Source organism: Coregonus lavaretus, assembly GCF_964263955.1.
Source record: "Coregonus lavaretus genome assembly, contig: HAP1_SCAFFOLD_6762, whole genome shotgun sequence".
Classification (NCBI taxonomy): Eukaryota; Metazoa; Chordata; class Actinopteri; order Salmoniformes; family Salmonidae; genus Coregonus; species Coregonus lavaretus.
The window spans coordinates 1-26,762 of NW_028164400.1; the positions used below are offsets into that span (position 1 = coordinate 1).

Below are 26,762 nucleotides of genomic sequence, written 5' to 3' on the forward strand. Positions count from 1 at the left end.
GGGGTCAATGTAAATAGTCCGGGTGGCCATTTGATTAATTGTTCAGCAGGCTTATGGCTTGGGGGCAGAAGCTGTTAAGGAGCCTAGACTTTTGGTCCTAGACTTGGCGCTCCGGTACCGCTTGCCGTGCGGTAGCAGAGAGAAAAGTAAATGACTTGGGTGACTGGAGTCTTTGACAATCTTTTGGGCCTTCCTCTGACACCGCCTAGCGTATAGGTCCTGGATGTCAGGAAGCTTGGCCCCAGGGATGTACTGGGCCATACGCACTACCCTTTGTAGCGCCTTGCAGTCAGATGCCGAGCAGTTGCCATACCAGGCGGTGATACAACCGGTCAGGATGCTCTCGATGGTGCAGTTGTATAACTGTTTGAGGATCTGGGGACCCATGCCAAATCTTTTCAGTCTCCCAGAGGGGAAAAGGTGTTGTCGTGCCCTCTTCACAACTGTCTTGGTGTGTTTGGACCATGATAGTTTGTTGGTGATGTGGACACCAAGGAACTTGAAACTCTCGACCCGCTCCACTTCAGCCCTGTCGATGTTAATGGGGGCCTGTTCGGCCCTCCTTTTCCTATAGTCCACGATCAGCTCCTTTGTCTTGCTCACATTGAGGGAGAGGTTGTTGTCCTGGCACCACACTGCCAGGTCTCTGACCTCCTCCCTATAGGCTGTCTCATCATTGTCGGTGATCAGGCCTACCACTGTTGTGTCGTCAGCAAACTTAATGATGGTGTTGGAGTCGTGCTTGGCCACACAGTCGTGGGTGAACAGGAAGTACAGGAGGGGACTGAGCACGCACCCCTGAGGGGCTCCAGTGTTGAGGATCAGCGTGGCAGATGTGTTGTTGCCTACCCTTACTACCTGGGGGCAGCCCGTCAGGAAGTCCAGGATCCAGTTGCAGAGGGAGGTGTTTAGTCCCAGGATCCTTAGCTTTGTGATGAGCTTTGAGGGCACTATGGTGTTGAACTCTGAGCTGTAGTCAATGAACAGCATTCTTACATAGGTGTTCCTTTTGTCCAGGTGGGAAAGGGCAGTGTGGAGTGCGATTGAGATTGCGTCATCTGTGGATTTGTTGGAGCGGTATGCGAATTGGAGTGGGTCTAGGGTTTCCAGCATGATGGTGTTGATGTGAGCCATGACCAGCCTTTCAAAGCACTTCATGGCTACCGACGTGAGGGCTACGGGGCGGTAATCATTTAGGCAGGTTACCTTCGCTTTCTTGGCCACAGGGAATATGGTGGTCTGTTTGAAACATGTAGGTATTACAGACTCGGTCAGGGAGAGGTTGAAAATGTCAGTGAAGGGACTTGCCAGTTGGTCTGCGCATGCTTTGAGTACAGGTCCTGGTAATCCGTCAGGCCCCGCGGCTTTGTGAATGTTGACCTGTTTAAAGGTCTTGCTCACATTGGCTACGGAGAGCGTGATCACACAGTTGTCCGGAACAGCTGGTGCTCTCATGCATGCTTCAGTGTTGCTTGCCTCGAAGCGAGCAAAAAAGGCATTTAGCCCATCTGGTAGGCTCGCGTCACTGGGCAGCTCGCGGCTGGGTTTCCCTTTGTAATCCGTAATATTTTTCAAGCCCTGCCACATCCGACGAGCGTCAGAGCCGGTATAGTAGGATTCAATCTTAGTCCTGTATTGATGCTTTGCATGTTTGATGGTTCGTCTGAGGGCATAGCGGGATTTCTTATAAGCGTCCGGATTAGTGTCCCGCTCCCTGAAAGCGGCAGCTCCAGCCTTTAGCTCGGTGCGGATGTTGCCTGTAATCCAATTAATTGCAATTCATCTGATCACTCTTCATGACATTCTGTAGTATATGCAAATTGCCATCATCAAAACTGAGGCAGCATACTTTGTGAAAATTAGTATTTGTGTCATTCTCAAAACTTTTGACCACGACTGTACATATGATCTAGATGAATAGTTGATTGGTTGACTCACGTGGGTTAGTGATGGTCCGAGCAAAAGCCTGCCCATCATCCTGTAGGTCTCCAGGACCAGGGTTGTCCACTGTGCTAAGTTGACTACAGTTTTTAAACTGTGCTATACCATTCTCATTTTGTCATGATCAAAGTGGTTGATATTTAAAAGCCTGAATTGATGTGTTTCTCTGTGTCCCAGGCCAAACTAGGAGATGAGATGCTGGACTATAAAGACCTTGCTGCTCTGCCAAAGATCAAGGCGATCTACAACATAGACCGGCCAGACATGCTCTCCTACTCTCCCTATGTCAGCTACCCCTCAGAGGAACAACACTACGGAGAGGTGAGGGGACAAGGAAGGGAACAAGGGAGCTGCCATCTCTTTCTTTCTCTCTCTCTCTCTCTCTCTCTCTCTCTCTCTCTCTCTCTCTCTCTCTCTCTCTCTCTCTCTCTCTCTCTCTCTCTCTCTCTCTCTCTCTCTCTCTCTCTCTCTCTCTCTCTCTTCTCTCTCTCTCTCTCTCTCTCTCTCTCTCTCTCTCTCTCTCTCTCTCTCTCTTCTTCCTCCTCTCCCTCACTCCATAAGCCAACCACAGAACTAACCTTTATCATCAGTCTCATTCAATGTAACATCGATATGTTTAGGCTACGACATGATACTAAAATGTTCCCTATACCCATCATGAGGTTGCTACAACCTAGCCTATGAATTAAAGTTTACAACGTAGTTGCACAGGTCGAGAGAAATTAGAGTAATCAAGGTGTTCCTCTGTAGAGCACGGCGCTTGTAACGCCAAGGTAGTGGGTTCGATCCCCGGGACCACCCATACACAAAAAAAATGTATGCACGCATGACTGTAAGTCGCTTTGGATAAAAGCGTTTGCTAAATGGCATATTATTATTATTATTATTAAGGTGACAGACAGTGACACATTCAATACCGCCTTGCACACTCTTGCCTGCATCTAGCTGATTTAGGTTGTAATCGTTAGTCCAACAGTTGCAAACAAGTTTCTATTGGACAAATGTATGTATGTTTATCCCTGTTTAGCTCCGTTTGCTTCCATTTAAGATTTTTTTATTTTTTACAGAATCGGCGGAATGAATACACCCCTGATCACACGCAAACACAGAACTAGCAGCCACATATAAACCGCATGGTCCCTTTGCTCGTTGTGTATATTTTTCCTTCTCGCATCTACGCTCTCTCCTCATCTCACCTTTTCCCTTCGCTTGTGGACTTCAATGCACAATACAACAGCTGTCTGTGACCAGGCGAAAAAACCTTTCCGAGCCAACCTTTCATACCATAACCGCTAACCGCTAACCGCTACACACAGCCTACGTCATTTTCACCATATTAACGTCATTGTCAACGTAGCTACTAGAACTAACGTGTTAGTAAACTTGCTACAATCATGCAGTACAGTGTACAGCAAGCAGTTTAGCAGTTACACCGGTGGGCCCCGGTGGCAATACATTTATAAAACCTTACCTTCCAGTGTTGCATAGCCATAGCCATAGCCAGCTAGCTAACATAGTATCCCTCTGTTTTGAACTGTGTGTTTGAGTAGGCTAAACTAGCTAGCTGCATTCACTAGCTGAGTAAGTGAAAGTATGTTTTTATATATATACTGTATATACTACGAAATATAGCTCTCTCTCTCTCCCACTCACTCACACTTCTCCTTAATTTTGGAAGAAATGAATTTGTTAAAAACAGTTTTTCTCTCACTTTGAGTCAACTACTCACCACATTTTATGCACTGCAGTGCTAGCTAAATGTAGCTTATGTTTTCAGCACTAGATTCATTCTCTGATCATTTGATTGGGTGGACAACATGTCAGTTCATGCTGCAAGAGCTCTGATAGGTTGGAGGACGTCCTCTGGAAGTTGTCATAATTACTATGCAAGTCTATGGAAGGGGGTGAGAATCATGAAATATTTTAGTAAAGTAACATGAATAAATGATAGTTAATAAGTACTAAGCAGTAACTGCCACATTTTCATTTACATTTTAGTAATTTAGCAGACGCTCTTATCCAGTAGTGAGTGCATACATTTTCATTAAAAAATATATTTTTTGTACTGGTCCCCAGTGGCAATCGAACCCGCAACTCTGGCGTTGCAAGCGCCATGCTCTACCAACTGAGCCACACAGGACTTGTATTAATTGTTTTATTCTATGTTGTTACAGCATTCAACCCACATAATGCATAGTGCATTTAATGTAAAAAAAATTAAATAATATATATATAAACAGAACCGTGATTATCTGTTAGTAATCGACCCGAAACCGAACAGACCTCAAAAAGCACTAATCATTGGGAGTGGTATATATTGAGGTCATGCTCATTGAATCAAATGAAATATCCATTCTAACTAACGAATGTCATGATCATGCTGTTTGTTTCAATAACTCAAATTACCTCATATGATATGAGTTCATCCTCATCGGCTGTCTTCCCAATCTGTCTCCAGGGGCTCTCTCCTTCTCCAACAGAGGTAAAACACCTCATAGTGGGCTCCACCCGGAAATGACTCATTTCAATTAATAATTATTCTAAAATGTTATCCCCATAATGTTGATTTTATATTTACTGTTTAATTATTCTGAAATGTTATTGATGATTATGTGTAAGAATTAAGGTGTGTGCGTGTGTATCTGTGTGTGCGTGTGTGTGCGTGTTTGTGTGTTCGTGCGAAGACAAAAGGGTGTTTTTATGGACATTTGCACACTTGTAAAGTGATTGATCAATATAATTACAATCACATCCGTGAAATGACGATCATCAGATGTGGAGCAAACATTTCTCTCTAAAACCGTGTTATTGTACCCCACTGTGATTACAAAGTGAGTGAACGTTCGGTGTTACGGATTTGGCTGTATCCGTGACATCAGTTTCCCTCTTTGTATGGCAACACTATGACATCACTTCCTGTCCTTGTTTCCAGGGTGACGGAGAGAAGTCTCCCCGTCAGAGGAGGCCCTCCAGTCCCAGCTCCAACAGCTCCCTGGGGAGGTATGGAGGACACACCCCGTCTCGCTCCCCCCAGAACTACAGCAGGCCAGGTAGGTACCCCCCTCACCCCTCATCCCTCACTGTCAGCTAGCAGTAGTTAAAAACACAGTAAAATGCGGTATATTAGAGTTAATGTATAGTTAAAGTATTTCACTATTTTGAGTATCATACATTATTCTAATATAATGATATATACAAATGTAGTCAATAATATGCAGCATATAGTGCGTGATGTAATTTTTACCATGTGCATCATATTCCAAAAAGTGCAACCTGATTTAGGTGTCATCTTGATTTGCTAATTCTATTACTTTAGAGAACACATGTTTAGTTGACGATTCTGTAATTTTTTCTTCACTGACTTTTCCTGTTCCGACATTTCATGAATACTCATTCCTTTCTGCTCTCTGAATGAGGTGGTAATGCCATCACGTAACATGTCATTACCACAGAATGTGTAAAGAACAGTATTGATCTACTATTGGGTGGGGGACAGTGCTAGTGTCCTTTGTGCCCTAATAAACATATTGTCCTTCTCCTAAACCATTTTCTCCTACAGAGGATCTTTACATGGCCATTAAAGCAATGGGTAATAGGTATGGCCAGGCCCTTGACTCCAGCTCCCTCCCCCACCCCTCGGCCTACACGGGGGGGCCTAAGTACCTTTCCTCCTTGGCTAGGGACTCCTCCCTCCCCTTGGACTACTCAGAGGGTCTACCCCCCAAGTACCCTGGGGGGCTGCAGGTGCCTGGGGCATTGACACAGCCTGGCAGAATCTCTCCCGGGGGCAGAGTCTCTCCTGGGGATAGAAACTCTCCTCTGCCCCTCAACCCCACCACCCTGGCCATGCTCCAGCAGCACAACTATGTGCCCTACTTCAGAGGTAGCTAGTCCCTCCAAAGTCCCTAGCACGCTGTCCTGGACCCATGGGTCTGCTGGTGTGGAGTGCAGTGTCAGCTTTAGACTAGACCTGTTCCCGGCTCTGCAGTGATAATACTGCATGTCCCCCATCCCCGGCTGTGTACAAACGTTCAACTAATCAATAGTAAAATAAACAGCAGCACAATGAGTCCCATAATTACTCTTCTAGACCTATGACATTTTTGTGTGCTGTGTTTCCCACAATATCTGCATGGTTTCGGCTGTGTTGGTTTGAAATAACAGTTTTACATATACTGAACAAAAATATAAACGCAACATGCAACAATTTCAAAGATTTTACTGAGTTACAGTTCATATAATGAAATCAGTCAATTGAAATAAATTCATTAGGCCCTATTCTATGGATTTCACATGACTGGGAATACAAATGTGACCAACCGGCTCAAAATTTGAAATGTTGTTTTTTACATTGGATTAAAGTAGAGACTCAGAGCTAGAAAATTGTATATCATACACTTCATTTGAGGAACAATGGGAAAGTAATTCTGGTTTGAAAGTTGATAAACTTGTAACCCGACTTTTGAGAAAATGACCCTTGGTTTTAGTACACTTACTGGAGAACTCTTCTTTGTCTACACCCATTCAGCATCGTTCACACCCTCTTAAGCCTTAGCCCCACCCATCTCTTTAAGGATTCACATGTGAGGCCATGTGCTAAACAGAGTGAGTACGGTAGTGTACTTACTAAACGACTAAAGGCTGGTTTATACTACGTCTATCGACAAGACTGTAGACAGTTGTCGCAGTGACATCATGAACATTCTATTGTCATCTGACATCAAACTTGTTGTTGTCGTTATTAAAAAGTATAAACACAAAAACTATAGGCTGCATGACATCAGCAGCCTGGTGGTCCAAAATAGCATATCTGGTGTATTTTAACACCAATTAACCCATCCATTTAAAAATGAATTTAGTATATGTCAATCTAGCAAACCACGCAACTAAAAGCAACTTTCTAAACAATGTTTTGGTTAGTTTCTAGCTAGTTAGCTAGCTGGCTAATGTTAAGTTAGCTGGCTAGCCAATTCAAATGAGGCCCATATCATCTAGCTGACAACGTCTTAACTTGAGCTAATTTGTATTAATTATTACAGGAAAATAAACTCACAACAAAATAAACTCATTATTTACAAGTTAATGGCAAGCTAATTACAGGAAATAGCTTAAGGTTGTGAGTGTGACGCAGGGCATTCTACTGGAGAATTGTAGAATTTAGACACTGTCTTGTCCTAATCTGACGTTGGTGCAGGTCATGTTGTTCTTCACATTACCGTCTCTGGTAAACACACACTATATCAAATAAAATCTAAGTTTATTTGTCACATGCACAGGACACATAAGGTGTAAAAGGTACAGTAAAATAGTTACTTGCATAGTGGAGTCTTTTGTTTAGACATGTAGCTCATTACTCATAACGTTAATACCCTGCATGAATCTGCAGGTAGCTAACCAACTAGGTTCAATGTTAGCTAGCTAGCTAACATTAGGCTATAACTAGCAATGCAAATGGCTCTGAGATACAAATAATATTACTACACAGATCATACACATAACATTAGCTAGCAAGCCAGCCAGCTAACGTTAGCTAGCTAGCTAACAGTACTCTTTAACTTGCAATGAAGACTTTCTAACAAAATTAGAAACGTATAATATCTGAAAATGTAGCTAGCTAGACTCTCTTACCCGTATACGTGGATGAACACTTCTCCCTCTCTATCACGGATGCCATGGTTGCCCTTAGTTTGAAGATGTAATCCGGAGGCAGGTGTTTTATACAACAGACTTCTGTGTGTTGTCTTTCCGACTCCCCCCGCATATTTGCAATCAAACGCCTGAATTTTCTCTATCTCCTTAGCTATCATACTCTGCTTCCACTGGGCATTCCGCTGATTTCAAACCTCGGTCCTCCAGAAAGTGGAGAGCAACACTTTTGCAGTTCTTTGTGATATCTTAAAAGAAAAGAAAACATGTTAGAAAGGATTACCTACACATACTGAGCAGCTCATAGACAGAAGCGTGCTACATGGCAGACCAATCCGAATTCATCTCTCGGCATGTCCAGCCCATCCATTATCTCAGCCAATCACTAGTGGGAAGGTTCCTGTCTTTTTCCGTGGCTAAACCAACTAGAATCATAATTTAACCATTTTATTCGTATTTACAGATGGCGTACACATTTGTTATTAAGGCACATGAAAGTTCACATGTTCCAGAAGGCATTTCTGCCAAAAAACGCATTTTGATAAAAGATGAATGTTTACGTTCAAATACCTCTCCTGTAAAGTAGACATACACTTAGTTTCCTGAAACGAGTCACAAATATACATCTGTTGGTCACAGATACCTTTAAAAAAAAGGTAAGGGTGTGGATCCAGTCAGTATCTGGTGTGACCACCATTTATTTGCCTCATGCAGCATGACACATCTCCTTCACATAGAGTTGATTAGGCCTGTGGCTGGAATGTTGTCCCACTCCTCTTCAATTGCTGTGTGAAGTTGCTGGATATTGGCGGGAACACGCTGTCATACACGTCAATCCAGAGCATCCCAAACATGCTCAATGGGTGACATGTCTGGCCTTGAAAGAACTGGGACATTTTCAGCTTCCAGGAATTGTGTACAGATCCTTGCGACATGGGGCCGTGCATTATCATGCTGAAACATGAGGTGATGACGACGGATAAATGGCTCGACAATGGGCCTCAGGATCTTGTCACGGTAACTCTGTGCATTCAAATTGCCATTGATAAAATTCAATTTTGTTTGTTGTCCGTAGCTTATGCCTGCCCATACCGTAACCCCACCGCCACCACGGGGTACTCTGTTCACAACGGTGACATCAGCAAGCCACTGAGGCCGGTTGGACGTACTGCCAAATTCTCTAAAACGGCTTATGGTAGAGAAATGAACATGAAATGATCATGCTGTTTAATCAGCTTCTTGATATGCCACACCTGTCAGGTGGATGGACTATCTTGGCAAAGGAGAAATGCTCACTAACAGGGATGTAAACAAATTTGTGCACTAATTTTGAGAGAAATAAGCTATTTATGCGTATGGAAAATTTCTTGGATCTTTTATTTAATATAATTTATAGTAAATGTAAATATAATAGATACAGTGCCTTCGGCAACATTTTGTTAGGTTACAGCCTTATTATAAAATTGATAAAATTGTTTTTTTCAATCTACACACAATACCCCATAATGACAAAGCAAAAAAAGGTTTTTAGAACCGGAAATATGACATTTACATAAGTATTCAGACCCTTTACTCAGTGCTTTGTTGAAGCACCTTTGGCAGCGATTACAGCCTCGAGTCTTCTTGGGTATGACGCTAAAAGCTTGGCACACCTATATTTGGGGAGTTTCTCCCATTCTTCTCTGCAGATCCTCTCAAACTCTGTCAGGTTGGATGGGGAGCGTCGCTGCACAGTTGTTATCAGGTCTCTCCAGAGATGTTAGATCGGGTTCAAGTCCGGGCTCTGGCTGGGCCACTCAAGGACATTCAGAGACTTGTTCCGAAGCCACTCCTGTGTTGTCTTGGCTGTGTGCTTAGGGTCGTTGTCCTGTTGGAAGGTGAAGCTTCGCCCCAGTCTGAGGTCCTGAGCACTCTGGAGCAGGTTTTCATCAAGGATCTCTCTGTACTTTGCTCCGTTCATCTTTGCCTCGATCCTGACTAGTCTCCCAGTCCCTGCCGCTGAAAAACCTCCCCACAGCATGATGTTGCCACCACTATGATTTACCGTAGGCATGGTGCCAGATTTCCTCCAGACGTGACGCTTGGCATTCAGGCCAAAGAGTTCAATCTTGGTTTCATCAGACAAGAGAATCTTGTTTCTCATGGTCTGAGAGTCTTTAGGTGCCTTTTGGCAAACTCCAAGCGGGGTGTCATGTGTCTTTTACTGAGTAGTGGCTTCCGTATGGCCGTATCTACCATCAAGACCTGATTGGTGGAGTGCTGCAGAGATGGTTGTCCTTCTGGAAGGTTCTCCCATCTCCACAGAGGATCTTTAGAGCTCAGTCAGAATGACCATCAGGTTCTTGGTCACCTCCCTGACCAAGGCCCTTCTACCCTGACTGCTAAGTTTGGCCGGGCGGTCAGCTCTAGGAAGAGTCTTGGTGGTTCCAAACTTCTTCCATTTAAGAATGATGGAGGCCACTGTGTTCTTGTGGACCTTCAATGCTGCAGACATTTTTTGGTACCCTTCCCCAGATCTGTGCCTCGACACAATCCTGTCTAGACCTCCATGGTTTGGTTTTTGCTCTGACATGCACTGTCAACTGTGGGACCTTATATAGACAGGGGTGTACCTTTCCAAATCATGTCCAATCAATTGAATTTACCACAGGTGGACTCCAATCAAGTTGTAGAAACATCTCAAGGATGATCAATGGAAACAGGATACACCTGAGCTCAATTTCGAGTCTCATAGCAAAGGGTCAGAATACTTACAGTACCAGTGAAAAGTTTGGACACACCTACTCATTCAAGGGTTTTTCTTTATGTTTACTATTTTCTACGTTTTAGAATAATAGTGAAGACATCAAAACTATGAAATAACACATATGGAATCATGTAGTAACCAAAATATATTTTATATTTGAGATTCTTCAAAGTAGCCACCCTTTGCCTTGATGACAGCTTTGCACACTCTTGGCATTCTCTCAACCAGCTTCATGAGGAATGCTTTTCCAACAGTTTTGAAGGAGTTCCCACACTGAGCACTTGTTGGCTGCTTTTCCTTCACTCTGCGGTCCAACTCATCCCAAACCATCTCAATTGGGTTGAGGTTGGGTGATTGTGGAGGCCAGGTCATCTGATGCAGCACTCCATCACTCTCCTTCTTGGTCAAGTAGCCCTTACACAGCCTGGAGGTGTGTTGGGTCATTGTCTTGTTGAAAAACAAATGATAGTCCCACTAAGCGCAAACCAGATGGGATGGCGTATCGCTGCAGAATGCTGTGGTAGCCATGCTGGTTAAGTGTGCCTTGAATTCTAAATAAATCACTGACAGTGTCACCAGCAAAGCACTCCCACACCATCACACCTCCTCCTCGCTTCACAGTGGGAACCACATATGCTGAGATCATTCGTTCACCTACTCTGCGTCTCACAAAGACACGGTGGTTGGAACCAAAAATCTCAAATTTGGACTCATCAGACCAAAGGACAGATTTCCACCGGTCTAATGTCCATTGCTTGTGTTTCTTGGCCCAAGCAGGTCTCTTCTTCTTATTGGTGTCCTTTAGTAGTGGTTTCTTTGCAGCAATTCGACCATGAAGGCCTGATTCACACAGTCTCCTCTGAACAGTTGATGTTGAGATGTGTCTGTTACTTGAACTCTGTGAAGCATTTATTTGGGCTGCAATCTGAGGTGCAGTTAACTCTAATGAATTTATCCTCTGCATCAGAAGTAACTCTGGGTCTTCCATTCCTGTGGCGGTCCTCATGAGAGCCAGTTTCATCATAGCGCTTGATGGTTTTTGCGACTGCACTTGAAGAAACTTTCAAAGTTCTTGACATGTTCCATATTGACTGACCTTCATGTCTTAAAGTAATGATGGACTGTCATTTCTCTTTGCTTATTTGAGCTGTTCTTGCCATAATATGGACTTGGTCCTTTACCAAATAGGGCTATCTTCTCTATACCACACCTACCTGGTCACAAAACAACTGATTGTCTCAAACTTTTAACAAGGCACACCTGTTAATTGAAATTAATTCCAGGTGAGTACCTCATGAAGCTGGTTGAGAGAATTCCAAGAGTGTGCAAAGCTGTCATCAAGGCAAAGGGTGGCTACTTAGAAGAATCTCAAATATAAAATATATTTTGATTTGTTTAACACTTTTTTGGTTACTACATGATTCCATATGTGTTATTTCATAGTTTTGATGTCTCACTATTATTCTACAATGTGAAAAATAGTAAAAAATAAAGAAAAACCCTTGAATGAGTAGGTGTTTACAAACTTTTGACTGGTACAGTATGTACATAAGGTATTTCTGTTTGTTATTTTTAATACATTTGCAAACATTTCAAAAAACCTGTTTTTGCTTTGTCATTATGGGGCATTCTGTGTAGATTGCTGAGGATTTGTATTTATTTAATCAATTTCAGAATAAGGCTGTAACATAACAAAATGTGGAAAAAAGTCAAGGGGTCTGAATACTTTCTGAAGGCACTGTATATGTGCCATTTAGCAGACGCTTTATCCAAAGCGACTTACAGTCATGCATGCATACATTTTATGTATGGGTGGTCCTGGGAATCAAACCCAGTATCCTAGCATTGTAAGCGCCATGCTCTATCAACTGAGCTACAATTGACCAGCTCATGAAACATGGGACCAACACTTTACATGTTGCATTTACATTTTTGTTCACTATATAATTTAGTCCTATTTTTTCTCTAATGTCAGCACCCCCACCACCCCCCATCAGAGTTACCGTAAACACAATTTTTCTTCACATAAGTAGGGTATAATATTACCTCCTTCATCCTACATGAGGATTCCCCTAAGTAGGGTATAATATTACCTCCTTCATCCTACATGAGGATTCCCCTAAGTAGGGTTAATATTACCTCCTTCATCCTACATGAGGATTCCCCTAAGTAGGGTATAATATTACCTCCTTCATCCTACATGAGGATTCCCCTAAGTAGGGTATAATATTACCTCCTTCATCCTACATGATGATTCCCCTAAGTAGGGTATAATATTACCTCCTTCATCCTACATGATGATTCCCCTAAGTAGGGTATAATATTACCTCCTTCATCCTACATGAGGATTCCCCTAAGTAGGGTATAATATTACCTCCTTCATCCTACATGAGGATTCCCATAAGTAGGGTATAATATTACCTCCTTCATCCTACATGATTCCCCTAAGTAGGGTAAATATTACCTCCTTCATCCTACATGAGGATTCCCCTAAGTAGGGTATAATATTACCTCCTTCATCCTACATGAGGATTCCCCTAAATAGAGTATAATATTACCTCCTTTAACCTACATGAGGATTCCCCTACCCACACAGGTGTGACGTGTCAAACCACCTCCCTGTGCTTCCTCTCTTCCCCCCCCCTTCCCCCTTCTCCCCCTACCTCCCCCCTAGGCCTCAAACAGGACCCCCTACTACCACCTGAATCTCAACCTAAGACGTCCCTGCATCTCAATTTACCTCCTCACGGTCACGGTAACGCACCAGACCCCCCTGGTCTCTATGTCTCTGTGTCTCTTTCTCTCAGTGTACTGCTGGGTTGTCTTGGTGCGCATCAAGGTTGTGTGTTTGGACCACCCCTTATGTTTGTTTCTGCTTGCCCTTTCTATTGTCTGTGGAAGTTGTTTCTCTTTTTGTCTTCAGGTTGTCTTCGTCTTGTTGTTGTGCATGGGAATTGTGGATATGTTTGATATTACTTGTATGTATTTGTATGTATTTCAGTTATCCTTGACATGGGGATATATTGGTATTGGTATTGTGGGAGAAGGTGGTGGATGACTTTCTATGTTTGGTGGGATGTTGTACTTGTAACCTGAACTGTTGGCTTGCCCTTGACTTGACATGGATGACCTGTTAGTGTGTATGTTGTTGTTGTTATTTTGGGAACCATGCCTTGCCTTAAAGGTTCATGTTGTTATTCAGTGTCTTTCGGGCCTTCACACCTTTTGGTTTCAGGTGGTGGTTGTGTATGGAGTGAGTGGGTGAAAGTGCAGGTGGGTGGTTACATGATTGTGGGAGGGTTACTGACGGGGGGGGTATGGGGAGTAGGCGTCTACGTTTAGATAATAAAAGATGTTGGTCTGCGGTCCAGGTTGGAACCACAGGATAAAGCCACATACACGATCTGTGAAGAAATGTCTTTGACTGAAACGGTCGACTTGACCGAAACTTTTGACAAATGCACGTGTGCGGGACTAGGTAAGACAACGGGCATTCAGTTTCCCTCAGAAAGGAGATTAGAAAAAGGGATTGCTTTAGCTGCCCCTCTAAAGCCTCAGCACAAAGGCCTCCTTAGATACCCATCAGCTCTTTTCACTGGTCCTGGAGTTGGATCACTGAAGACACACCATGATACATATGCCAGTGGTGGGCTGGCTTATTCCCCTGGGCTTTTAGAGCTTGGGACTCTTTGGGTCATTGGAGATAAGTGGAGGGATATCTCTGTTTTTGAGATAAGTGGAGGGATATCTCTTTTTTTGTGATAAGTGGAGGGATATCTCTGTTTTGGAGATAAGTGGAGGGATATCTCTGTTTTATGGGCTGATAATATCGAGCCTCATGCGTTAGGAAGAGGGAGAGGGAGGGTAAAGGAGGGTGAAAGAGAGGGGGAAAGATCTAAAGTAATGCGGTTGCATAGGGGTTGGAAGAGGGTTACTTTTGGGCTGATAAAGAAGTTGGAGGGGGAAGGAAAAATCATTGAGAAGGAGGGGAAAAAGAGGGAAAGAGAGAGATGGAGATGGACGAGGTTGCAGCCGAGCGTTAGTACTGTAAATCAGAACACGCGGTCCAGGGTTTGGTGGTTTTTCCATGAAAGGCAGAGAGATGGAAAGTAAAGTTCTCAGGCAGGCAGGGTGTGAGAGAGATGAGAGTGAAGGAGGTTGTGAGGTAGAGACAGAAAAAGAGTGGGTGATGGAGGCAGGCAGGGTGTGAGAGAGATGAGAGTGAAGGAGGTTGTGAGGTAGAGACAGAAAAAGAGTGGGTGATGGAGGCAGGCAGGGTGTGAGAGAGATGAGAGTGAAGGAGGTTGTGAGGTAGAGACAGAAAAAGAGTGGGTGATGGAGGCAGGCAGGGTGTGAGAGAGATGAGAGTGAAGGAGGTTGTGAGGTAGAGACAGAAAAAGAGAAAAAAGTGAGTGAGTCAGAGGCATAAGCAATGACAGAAAGAAAATCCACTCAATGAATTTATGCGAATGATGCAATGACAACTGTATCAACATTACATGATTACTTCCTGAATGATGGATTGCTACCATTTGTGAAATGCTTAATTCGGAGATAAGCTAAGTCTCTCTATGACATTGCTGAGAGTCATACCTCCTACCACCAGTACCCCCCTCCCTTACCTCTCCCTGGGCTCAGAGTCCTGCCTCAGCTCCAGATGTGTGGAGGAGCTGCTCTGCACTAACGGCACTGTGTGTGTGTGTGTGTGTGTGTGTGTGTGTGTGTGTGTGTACACGTGCGTGCCTGTACATTAGTGCTTGTGTGTGTCAGAATGACATCATCCCAACTGCTTTGCTCCTCCCACAAAGGCCAGTGAAGTGTGTGCGTTCAGGAAAATAACACTTTTTCTCCTCTTTTTCCTCCTCCTCTTTCTCGTCTTTCTTTCCCCTTCGTCCTCTGTTCCTCTAAGCCCTCTTACATGGATATGTATTACCTCTGGCCTATAAGGGGCTAGTGACTTAATCAGCCAGCCTGTGTGACACAATGTATTGTGATGGACTGTGGTGATCACATAATCACACACTCTTTCAGTTGGAAGTGAAACCACATTGGCATTGTCCGTTCTCAACATGTGTCCATGTCCACAATGCATTGCTGTTAACTGTAAAGCTTATAGCTAGCCAGCCAACCTATTTTTTTAGAGCACTCTGCCTTTTTAAGATTCTCAAAAACTTCATTCATGCTTTATGATATGGATATGAGCCTTGACCAATAACAAAGGTTGAGAGTTTTTCCTGGTCTGCATAACTGGTCCAGACAAACTCATGGTCCAACAATAACTAATGGCTGCTGGGTAATCAAGTCAGTTGGTAATATAATGAATAATAATAGATCAGCTTCATAATTAAAGCTTTGACCAATTAAGCACAACAGCATAATTCTTTGCCCCCCTCTTTTGTCCACGACTCTTGCTCTCCCCCGTCCCTCCCCATCCATTCCCCATTGGAGGTAGTGAAAGTGGTCGGAGTACCCCCAGTTTGTCCACGTATTCCGACTGCAAATCTCCCTCCTTCACCTATGTGGCTGCTCCCAGGCATTTCCACGTACCAGGTAGGTCCACCGCTTCGCTTCGACCTCTCACCTTTGAACCGATGACCCTTGAACTCTCAACACAACCTCTCTCTCTATTGCACCACACCATCTGTCTGCTGTCTCTGTCCAGGTCTGTCTAGGTAACGGATCTAAGTAGGTATATCTGATGTCTGGGGTGAACCCTTCTCTGTTCTCCCTGTCTTCCTGTGTCAGTTTTTATCCCTGTCAAAGGGTTTCTTCCGGACCTATCCTGTCCATAGTACTTCTGACTCCCTGTCTCACGTTCCCTCAATCTATCTGTCTCACGTTCCCTCAATCTATCTGTCTCACGTTCCCTCGATCTATCCGTCTCACTTTCCCTCAATCTATCCATCTCACGTTCCCTCAATCTATCTGTCTCACGTTCCCTCGATCTATCCGTCTCACTTTCCCTCAATCTATCTGTCTCACTGTCCCTCAATCTATCTGTCTCACGTTCCCTCGATCAATCTGTCTCACTTTCCCTCAATCTATCTGTCTCACTGTCCCTCGATCTATCTGTCTCACGTTCCCTCGATCTATCTGTCTCACGTTCCCTCGATCTATCTGTCTCACGTTCCCTCGATCTATCTGTCTCACTGTCCCTCGATCTATCTGTCTCACTGTCCCTCGATCTATCTGTCTCACGTTCCCTCGATCTATCTGTCTCACGTTCCCTCGATCTATCTGTATCGCGTTCCCTCGATCTATCTGTCTCACTGTCCCTCGATCTATCTGTCTCACTTTCCCTCGATCTATCTGTCTCACGTTCCCTCGATCTATCTGTCTCACGTTCCCTCGATCTATCTGTCTCACGTTCCCTCGATCTATCTGTCTCACTGTCCCTCGATCTATCTGTCTCACGTTCCCTCGATCTATCTGTCTCACGTTCCCTCGATCTATCTGTCTCACTGTCCCTCGATCTATCTGTCTCACGTTCCCTCGATCTATCTGTCTCACGTTCCCTCGATCTATCTGTCTCACGTTCCCTCGATCTATCTGTCTCACTGTCCCTCAATCTATCTGTCTCACGTTCCCTCGATCTATCTGTCTCACTGTCCCTCGATCTATCTGTCTCACGTTCCCTCAATCTATCTGTCTCACTGTCCCTCGATCTATCTGTCTCACGTTCCCTCGATCTATCCGTCTCACTGTCCCTCGATCTATCTGTCTCACTGTCCCTCGATCTATCTGTCTCACGTTCCCTCGATCTATCCGTCTCACTGTCCCTCTCTCTCTTTCTTAATGTATCTTTCTCTCTGAATCTCTCTTTCTCCCTCTCCTCTTTCTCTATCCTATGTTGTGATCTATTCTATATTATATGTTGAGGTCTGTCTAAATCTGAATGCTGAATGTGTCTTCAGTTCCACAGGTAAATTGACATTTGTTAGAATCTCACCCACTGTAACACACACATTGTATCAACACCATCATATCCTCTTATTATGCAATCCATTATGGGTTCAAATACATTGATTATTTCTTATTTAAATATTTACTTTCTGTGTGTTTGAGTGTTTTCAAATAATGTGGCCAAAATCAACTACTTCTATTGGAAGTATTTGAAAATATTTTCCAATACTTATTTCAAATATTTCTAGGACCTGGGCTCAAATGCATGGAAGTATTTATTTGTATTAGAAAATACTCTGTGAGTATTTTCAAATACATGCCAATACTAAATGTATTTCCAAATACATTACAGTATTCAACTACTTGTATTTTCAAGTAAAACATATCTGATACTTAATTTGAAATGTATGTGAAAGTAATTGAGATATTTCAAATAGTAATTGAACCCAGGTCTGGTGAGCAAACATTCCACAACTTCAGGTGAAAGTAAGTCACCAACCTTGTTTGTCACACTACAGTTTGTTTACCATCTCATAGAAATAGTAAAAGAAGATATTGACTACTTTAAAATGGAGAGTCTACTGTCACAGATGCCGTGGGACAGATACAAAGATGAGAAGTCTAACTAAGTCTATGACCCTGCATCATATTCTGTCAACCATCCTTTGATAAGTTTTAACATTTTATAGTGCATTGGATGTAACTGACTCTTCTAGTGAAAAGTCCTTTTAATCCATCCTATTTCCATTGACTTTTACAGTGTCACTCACCCATATGTTTAAAAAAAAAATGTAATCCCATACTTGGATGGAGTTTATGTAAATAAATGAACAAACCAAAGTGATTATCTACTTAATGTGTTCTCTAACCATTGTTTTTATGGCTTTCATATGTGTCTTGTTCAGCGGCGCTGGCAGTGGCTGAAACAGGGCAGAAAATGGCCCACATGTGTTGTATTTCATGAATTATTTATCCTAAAAAAGATTGGAGTTGAGTTAATGTATAGCAGTTGTTACTAGCTAAGTGTCTCTGTCATTGAAAGTGTGACGGACTGGGTCAGCTTGGGACAGGCATAGTGTGTCAATTATCTGTAGAAAGACTCACTTACCCCATTTCTTTTTATTGAATAATTTGAATTGAATAATTTGCCCTTTTTATTTATTGTTTGATTTGTTTATTTGTTTAGGATGATGCTCGTTATATTTGCTCTAGATGCAGTAATGAATGATGTGTTGTAATTAGGGAAAATACATAAAGATATATATATATATTATTTATGACTCTGACTTTGGAAACACGAGTAAATATATTGTTGGATACAACACTGATCAACAATTACCATTGTTCTAGAAATGTATTTTCATTGGTTTCTGCTTCACATTACCATAGGACTTGATCATTAGACGATGGAAATGGCATGTATGTTGCATGAATAATGACAACAAGTGATGATTTATCTGAGATAATACCCTGTCGTGCCAGTTATAATAGAAATGCCATATGTCTCGCATTGAATCTACCATGAAATATACTGCTCCTATTACACTGCTGCTTGCTAGACTATTCCATCTCTCAATAACTGCTAACTCATGCTTCTTTCTTTCTTTCTTTCTTTCTTTCTTTCTTTCTTTCTTTCTTTCTTTCTTTCTTTCTTTCTTTCTTTCTTTCTTTCTTTCTTTCTTTCTTTCTTTCTTTCTTTCTTTCTCATCCTGGGCTTCTTTCATTGCTCTCCTCCTCTCCTCCTCTCATCTTCAGAGACTAAGGTCAAGATAGATAATATCTATAGAAAACCCCCTATCTACAAACAGCATGGTACAGTCCACTATCCTCCTCTGCTTCCTGGTCTAACTTCCTGGTCTGGTCTCTGCACGATGTGTCGCATGTCATCTGTCCCATACGCTCCTAGTAGAAGTTGCCCGTAAACACAGATCTAGGATCAGCTTTCCCCTCCCAGAATCTAACTCTAACCATTAGAGGGGGAACATGAAACTGATCTAAGATCAGTGTCTATAGGGCAATCGTCATCCTATTCCTTTCTATATGACCCATTATTCTGTCCCATCTCCAGTCTTTTCGAACGGACAAGGCTTTACAACTTCAGGCGACAGAGTCACTGCAACCAATTCAAGTAGCCATGTTGAAATATTTACAGTAACGTTGTAGTATAGTGGTCCATAACACGCTGACCTTTGCTCCCTATGTCAACCGTAGCCATATACCGCTACACGCACACGTGTGATCTAGTATCTAAAGTACAATCCGCTTCATTGTTGCCTGAGTTGAAAGCCTAACATGGAAAACTAAATTGGCCATATCAATATTTTATTTATCCTTTTTAGTTTCTTACACCTTTACGATTATGTTTCTGCCCATCCCTACATGCCTGCCCATACCCATCTCAGTAGCTCATTGGTTCTACTAGTACGTGTGTTGTGTCTCCATTGTGATTGGTCGAGAACATGACTCACTTGGTGTTGTGGTGCTGATGGTGTCTTGGTCACTTCCTGTTCCACTTAACCCTTTGTGTATGTCGTGTTTAAATTTTTTTCCAGATATTTATCCGTTTTTCTATGTGTGAGTGTGTAGATGCCCCAGAATCCCTTATAATAATATAATGCATGTGCCGTATTATCTTCTGTGTTACACTATGGAGGATTCTTCTAAAGCCCTTCAAGATCTACAATACGTGAAATATGACAACTAAATCACAGCCATATGTAGAATGTGACATTATTCACAATTTATGAGTAAACCGTTTTCAGTTTAGTTTGTATATATTCTACCAGGCTTGAGCTCATGAACAAGAGCATGCATTTGCCTGCATAAAAGAAAAGCACTATTTCACCAACTGTTCCCAGTAAATAGGCTACTTTCTATCTTATAAAACTGCCCATTTGAGAAAACTATATATAGTGGTAGTTGAATACATACTATACGTACTAGTAATAGTTAAGTTATACAACAGTACTGTAACTATGTCATGACCCATTTGGAGATTCTCGACAGGCTGTCTAGTGATGATGATGTCATAGTGTTGAGTTGATTTATTATAGGATGCAGTCTTTCCGTGCATACTGTAACATAGCTGGTAGACAGATGTGTGGTACGGCCCGGTACAGTAATGTGACATGCTATACAGTGATATAGTGTAACAGGAGTGTGGTTTATAACATAATGTATGTTCTACAGCCTCTAGAACTTCCTGGCAAGAAGGAGATGACATCAAGGTGAGGCGTATGCCTGTCCGTCCGTCCGTCCGTCTGTCTGTACATCCATCTGCTCGCCTACTTGCCTACACATCCATTTATTTATCCATTTACATACAGTATCTATCACTACATCCATCCATCCATCTACATACAGTATCTATCACTACCTCCATCCATCCATCTACATACAGTATCTATCACTACCTCCATCCATCCATCTACATACAGTATCTATCACTACCTCCATCCATCCATCTACATACAGTATCTATCACTACCTCCATCCATCCATCTACATACAGTATCTATCACTACCTCCATCCATCCATCTACATACATTATCTATCACTACCTCCATCCATCTACATACAGTATCTATCACTACCTCCATCCATCCATCTACATACAGTATCTATCACTACCTCCATCCATCCATCTACATACATTATCTATCACTACCTCCATCCATCCATCTACATACAGTATCTATCACTACATCCATCCATCCATCTACATACAGTATCTATCACTACCTCCATCCATCCATCTACATACATTATCTATCACTACCTCCATCCATCCATCTACATACAGTATCTATCACTACATCCATCCATCCATCTACATACATTATCTATCACTACCTCCATCCATCCATCTACATACAGTATCTATCACTACATCCATCCATCCATCTACAGTGAGGGAAAAAAGTATTTGATCCCCTGCTGATTTTGTACGTTTGCCCACCGACAAAGAAATGATCAGTCTATAATTTTAATGGTAGGTTTATTTGAACAGTGAGAGACAGAATAACAACAAAGAAATCCAGAAAAACGCATGTCAAAAATGTTATAAATTTATTTGCATTTTAATGAGGGAAATAAGTATTTGACCCCCTCTCAATCAGAAAGATTTCTGACTCCCAGGTGTCTTTTATACAGGTAACGAACTGAGATTAGGAGCACACTCTTAAAGGGAGTGCTCCTAATCTCAACTTGTTACCTGTATAAAAGACACCTGTCCACAGAAGCAATCAATCAATCAGATTCCAAACTCTCCACCATGGCCAAGACCAAAGAGCTCTCCAAGGATGTCAGGGACAAGATTGTAGACCTACACAAGGCTGGAATGGGCTACAAGACCATCGCCAAGCAGCTCGGTGAGAAGGTGACAATAGTTGGTGCGATTATTCGCAAATGGAAGAAACACAAAAGAACTGTCAATCTCCCTCGGCCTGGGGCTCCATGCAAGATCTCACCTCGTGGAATTGCAATGATCATGAGAATGGTGACGAATCAGCCCAGAACTACACGGGAGGATCTTGTCAATGATCTCAAGGCAGCTGGGACCATAGTCACCAAGAAAACAATTGGTAACACACTATGCCGTGAAGGACTGAAATCCTGCAGCACCCGCAAGGTCCCCCTGCTCAAGAAAGCACATATACAGGGCCGTCTGAAGTTTGCCAATGAACATCTGAATGATTCAGAGGAGAACTGGGTGAAAGTGTTGTGGTCAGATGAGACCAAAATCGAGGTCTTTGGCATCAACTCAACTCGCCGTGTTTGGAGGAGGAGGAATGCTGCTTATGACCCCAAGAACACCATCCCCACAGTCAAACATGGAGGTGGAAACATTATGCTTTGGGGGTGTTTTTCTGCTAAGGGGACAGGACAACTTCACCGCATCAAAGGGACGATGGACGGGGCCATGTACTGTCAAATCTTGGGTGAGAACCTCCTTCCCTTAGCCAGGGCATTGAAAATGGGTTGTGGATGGGTATTCCAGCATGACAATGACCCAAAACACACGGCCAAGGCAACAAAGGAGTGGCTCAAGAAGAACCACATTAAGGTCCTGGAGTGGCCTAGCCAGTCTCCAGACCTTAATCCCATAGAAAATCTGTGGAGGGAGCTGAAGGTTTGAGTTGCCAAACGTCAGCCTCGAAACCTTAATGACTTGGAGAAGATCTGCAAAAAGGAGCGGAACAAAATCCCTCCTGAGATGTGTGCAAACCTGGTGGCCAACTACAAGAAACGTCTGACCTCTGTGATTGCCAACAAGGGTTTTGCCACCAAGTACTAAGTCATATTTTGCAGAGGGGTCAAATACTAATTTCCCTCATTAAAATGCAAATACATTTATAACATTTTGACATGCATTTTTCTGGATTTTTGTTGTTGTTATTCTGTCTCTCACTGTTCAAATAAACCTACCATTAAAATTATAGACTGATCATGTCTTTGTCAGTGGGCAAACGTACAAAATCAGCAGGGGATCAAATACTTTCTTCCCTCACTGTACATACATTATCTATCACTACCTCCATCCATCTACATACAGTATCTATCACTACCTCCATCCATCCATCTACATACAGTATCTATCACTACCTCCATCCATCCATCTACATACAGTATCTATCACTACCTCCATCCATCCATCTACATACAGTATCTATCACTACATCCATCCATCCATCTACATACATTATCTATCACTACCTCCATCCATCCATCTACATACAGTATCTATCACTACCTCCATCCATCCATCTACATACATTATCTATCACTACCTCCATCCATCCATCTACATACAGTATCTATCACTACCTCCATCCATCCACCCATTCATCCAGCTCACTGTCTATCTCTCTATGTAGACAAGGACCAGTTGGATGATCTTGAAGAGTGAGATAGACGGTGAGCCCCTCCCAGAGTACCTGCTGGACCCCAGGAAGTCTACCTGCAGCCTGCCCACTGACACCTCCCGGACCAGTGAGTAGCCAATCAGTGGTTAACCCTCACTTGACTGGCAGGGGCTCAACCAATGCGTTCACTTTAGGTTGAAAGAGTAGCCAATGAGTGTTTATAGATGACTTAGATATTTTGTTTCTTTCCTTACAGACTTCCCTTACAATAAGTGTGCTTCCCTGCCAGGATATGGAAGGAATGGCATTTACAAGGTACGTTGTCATACTCACACACTATAAAGTGAACACAGGCTTCTATGATTGTGAGGAAAGTAACATAGTCCATTTCTATGGAACCTACTGCTGATAATACTGTGACACTGGTTCAGCAGGTTCACGTCTGACTGCCATTACCTCATGTAGCGTGTCGAGTGCCATCATTACAATTCAGTCTCTCTCTCTCTCTCTCTCCTTCAGAGGAATAGCATCCTAACTCACACACACTCACCACACACACACACACACACACACACACACACACACACACACACACACACACACACACACTTGCACCAGTTGGCCTCACACCCCAATGACACGATGTGATGACCCAATTAAATGTAAGCGTCAGGGCACACCGGCAGAGGGGGTGTAGTTTTGCCCTCTCTAACGAGGGCGTGAGCCTCTGGCATGGGGACAGTCAGTTCAGTCCTATCCCAGCCAGGCGTTTGATTCGATGTGATTCAGAATTTACTGTCCTTTTGACACTTGAAGATGGCGCCGACAAACATGGCAGCTCTGATTCTAGCTCCTAAGCAACTTTGCAGTATACACAGTATATTTTTGTGTTATTTCTTACAATATTAGCCCAGAACATTTTTTGTGTTTCTAAATTCCATTCGTTTACTTTTCGATTTGTGTATATTGTTGTGAATTGTTAGATACTAGTGCACTGTTGGAGCTAGGAACACAAGCATTTCGCTATACCCGCAATAACATCTGCTAAATATGTGTATGCGACCAATACAATTTGATTTGATTACAGAAGAGTTCAGTGAGATAATGGAAAACTCCCTCATAAATGGAAATTAGGTGTGCCTGTCGCCATACCGATGGGTTTAGTCAAGCGTGCTAACAATTAGAGCTCGTTTAAAGAGAAATTGGTGATTGGTCTGTAGGCCTCTCTCAGCTTGCCGCTCATTAAATAATGTGCAGCGCTGATTGCTGTGAGAAGGACGTGCCAACTGGGTGCAGTGTTTGATTTAACCACCAGGTGGTAGTGTTTAGTCAATGTTTATCGCCTTTTCTGTCATCGAGGGTGTGAGTGAGTTATGGCCGAGGGAAAGTGAAGTTCCTGTCAAAAAAAGGCTGTATTGGTCTGTGTCTCAATAGTTGAACTGGCTTTCTATCCTTGTGTCCTGTGTCCTTTTCTCCAGGATCACTGATCTAGCAGCCTTGAAAGCAATAGCTGTAAACCAATCCAATTGTTTCAGTTATAAGACTGACTAGGAAAGGAAGCTATTTCAGTGTATTGACACACAGCCCTTGACTTGTCAACACAGGAAGGTTGGGTGTTTTTCTAACTTCTACAGAGCACTTTTGGACCGGGAAATCATGTTTTAAAGCTTTCCTATCAGATTCCATGTAGGTCTGTCACTCGTTACCACTCCCTCTACAGATTGACTTTAGCAGTAATAGTTTATTATGGTGGTTGTGCTACCACTGAGGCTATTTAGTCTAACCTTAATGATGTGTTCTTGCTGCTTATGTGTTTGTTGATGGATGGGATTGGGGTAGACAGAGGGGTGAAATATCTGAAAGTTTAGGAGGAAATTAGAAACGTGTACCGTGTCTGACCCCAGTAGCGTGCTACACTGAATACGTTCATTCTGCAACCTGATTGGTTGTTACTCCTCACCAACCAATGCCTGTGGCAGCTGAGACAGAGACAATGTATGGCTAAGATTGAGGGGGGGGGGGGGTTAAAGGAGTAGTCCACTATTTTACAACTTAATGTTAGATTGTTCCTCACCATGAAAGTAGTCTATGGACCAATAGATAATGTAATCCAGGGTTCAGTTTTCTTTAAACAGCCACTACAAACTTCAGCTAATCTTAGCCACCAAAAGCTCACAATCAATGGAAGTGATGGGGGCATGTGAGCATGTTATAAAAAATAATGAAATAAATTCAAATCAACTCCATATTGGGTTTGATGTTACTCAAAGGTGATTTGGCCATAACAAAAAAATAACAAAAAAAACATGCTCTCGTGCCCCCATCACATCCATTGATTTACTGAGCTGAGAATGGAGAAGTTGTCATTCCTTTCTCTCCCTCCCTGAGAAATCCATCACATGTTTAAACACCAGAGATCCAGTTACATTGAGACTGGGTCCTGAACCAAACCAGAAACAATGCACTGTAGCTACTGTAGCCAACCCAGTTACCCTAAACTCTATCAATACATTGCAATCTGGGAAAAGTCGACAGTCAGTTTGCAGTTGAGAGTGTGTGTGAGTAACCTCCCTGTGATTGTAGCGACCTTCAGACAGACCATTTTTTAAAATAATTTCTCCTCAACCCAATGAGAAAAGGAAAGTAGAGAAAAATGAATCTGTTCTTTGTTACTGTATTGTACAGTAAATACATGATGTATGTATGACAATGTACAGCATGATCTGTCAAATATGACCAGATGGAGTTAAGTGTTTTGACCTTGTCTGTTTTTAGTCTTAACCGACTGTGTGTGTGTGCGTGTGTGTGTGTGTGTGCATGTGTGCGTCTTCCCCAGGAGGTTGCCGACCATGCTGAGGATGAGCCTGACCAGCAGGATTCCCACAGCTGGGGAGGAATGAGAGGTAGGAACTAGATCTAGAATAGATCTGTTAGCTCATTGATGCCATGTTGAAGGAGGGTGGATCTATTAGGAGATCTATGACGCTACAATTCTGCAAATGCTCTTTTAATGGGAAGCAGTTCAGGTGGACGAGTTTTCACTCAAGGGTGCTGAAGCCACATCCTTTTGCCATATGAGTTACGTCAGTGTGTGTGTGATGTATATACCGCTCCAGAGCTGTCTGCCTCAGTGTGCGCTTGCTATTCCTCAGCCAGAGAGGACAAACAGTGCCAAGCCCGTAAAAGCATGGTTTCAAAGACTGTGTGTGGGGGTCCCAGACTTTTTTAAAGCCTTTGACGTACTGAGCTGGAACACAATATCTCATAAGTTATTAAAATAATCACTTTCATTTGCACGCGTGTATGATTTTATTTGTGCTGTAATTTATTTGCTCTTTTATGGTAGTTTTCATACTGAAATAATAACCCTGTCATTAATCTGAGATTTCTCTCTCTCCTCCTCCCTCCTTTTCCTCTCCTCTAGAGTACAAGGTAAGGGTCAGTGTTTCACATCATGTTAGGTTCATGTGTTTGGCAAATACAGTTTGATATCTTTGGCTAAATCTTTGTAGATTACATTATCTCTCTACCCAGGTTGGCTGTAGTGTTAAATAGCTGACAGTGTGTGTGTTCCTTCCAGGTGTACCCCTATGAGGTGCTGTCTGTGACCCACAGGGTGAGAGTGAAGCTACCCAGAGATGTGGACCGTACCAGACTGGAG

The 26,762-nt window shown here is 42.8% G+C and overlaps 1 protein-coding gene across 1 annotated transcript; it reads left to right on the forward strand.

Annotated features, from left to right (window-relative positions):
* Positions 1-2,118: 2,118 nt before the first annotated feature.
* LOC311117065 (actin-binding LIM protein 2-like) lies at positions 2,119-26,762 on the forward strand (the record flags this gene model as incomplete). The annotated part of the gene is made up of 12 exons (XM_084192056.1): positions 2,119-2,262; positions 4,874-4,991; positions 5,501-5,824; positions 13,008-13,088; positions 15,782-15,883; positions 18,992-19,048; positions 20,426-20,463; positions 23,114-23,228; positions 23,358-23,416; positions 25,938-26,004; positions 26,526-26,533; positions 26,682-26,762. Coding segments are annotated over 12 exons (1,194 nt in total), but the record flags the coding sequence as incomplete, so codon positions are not given.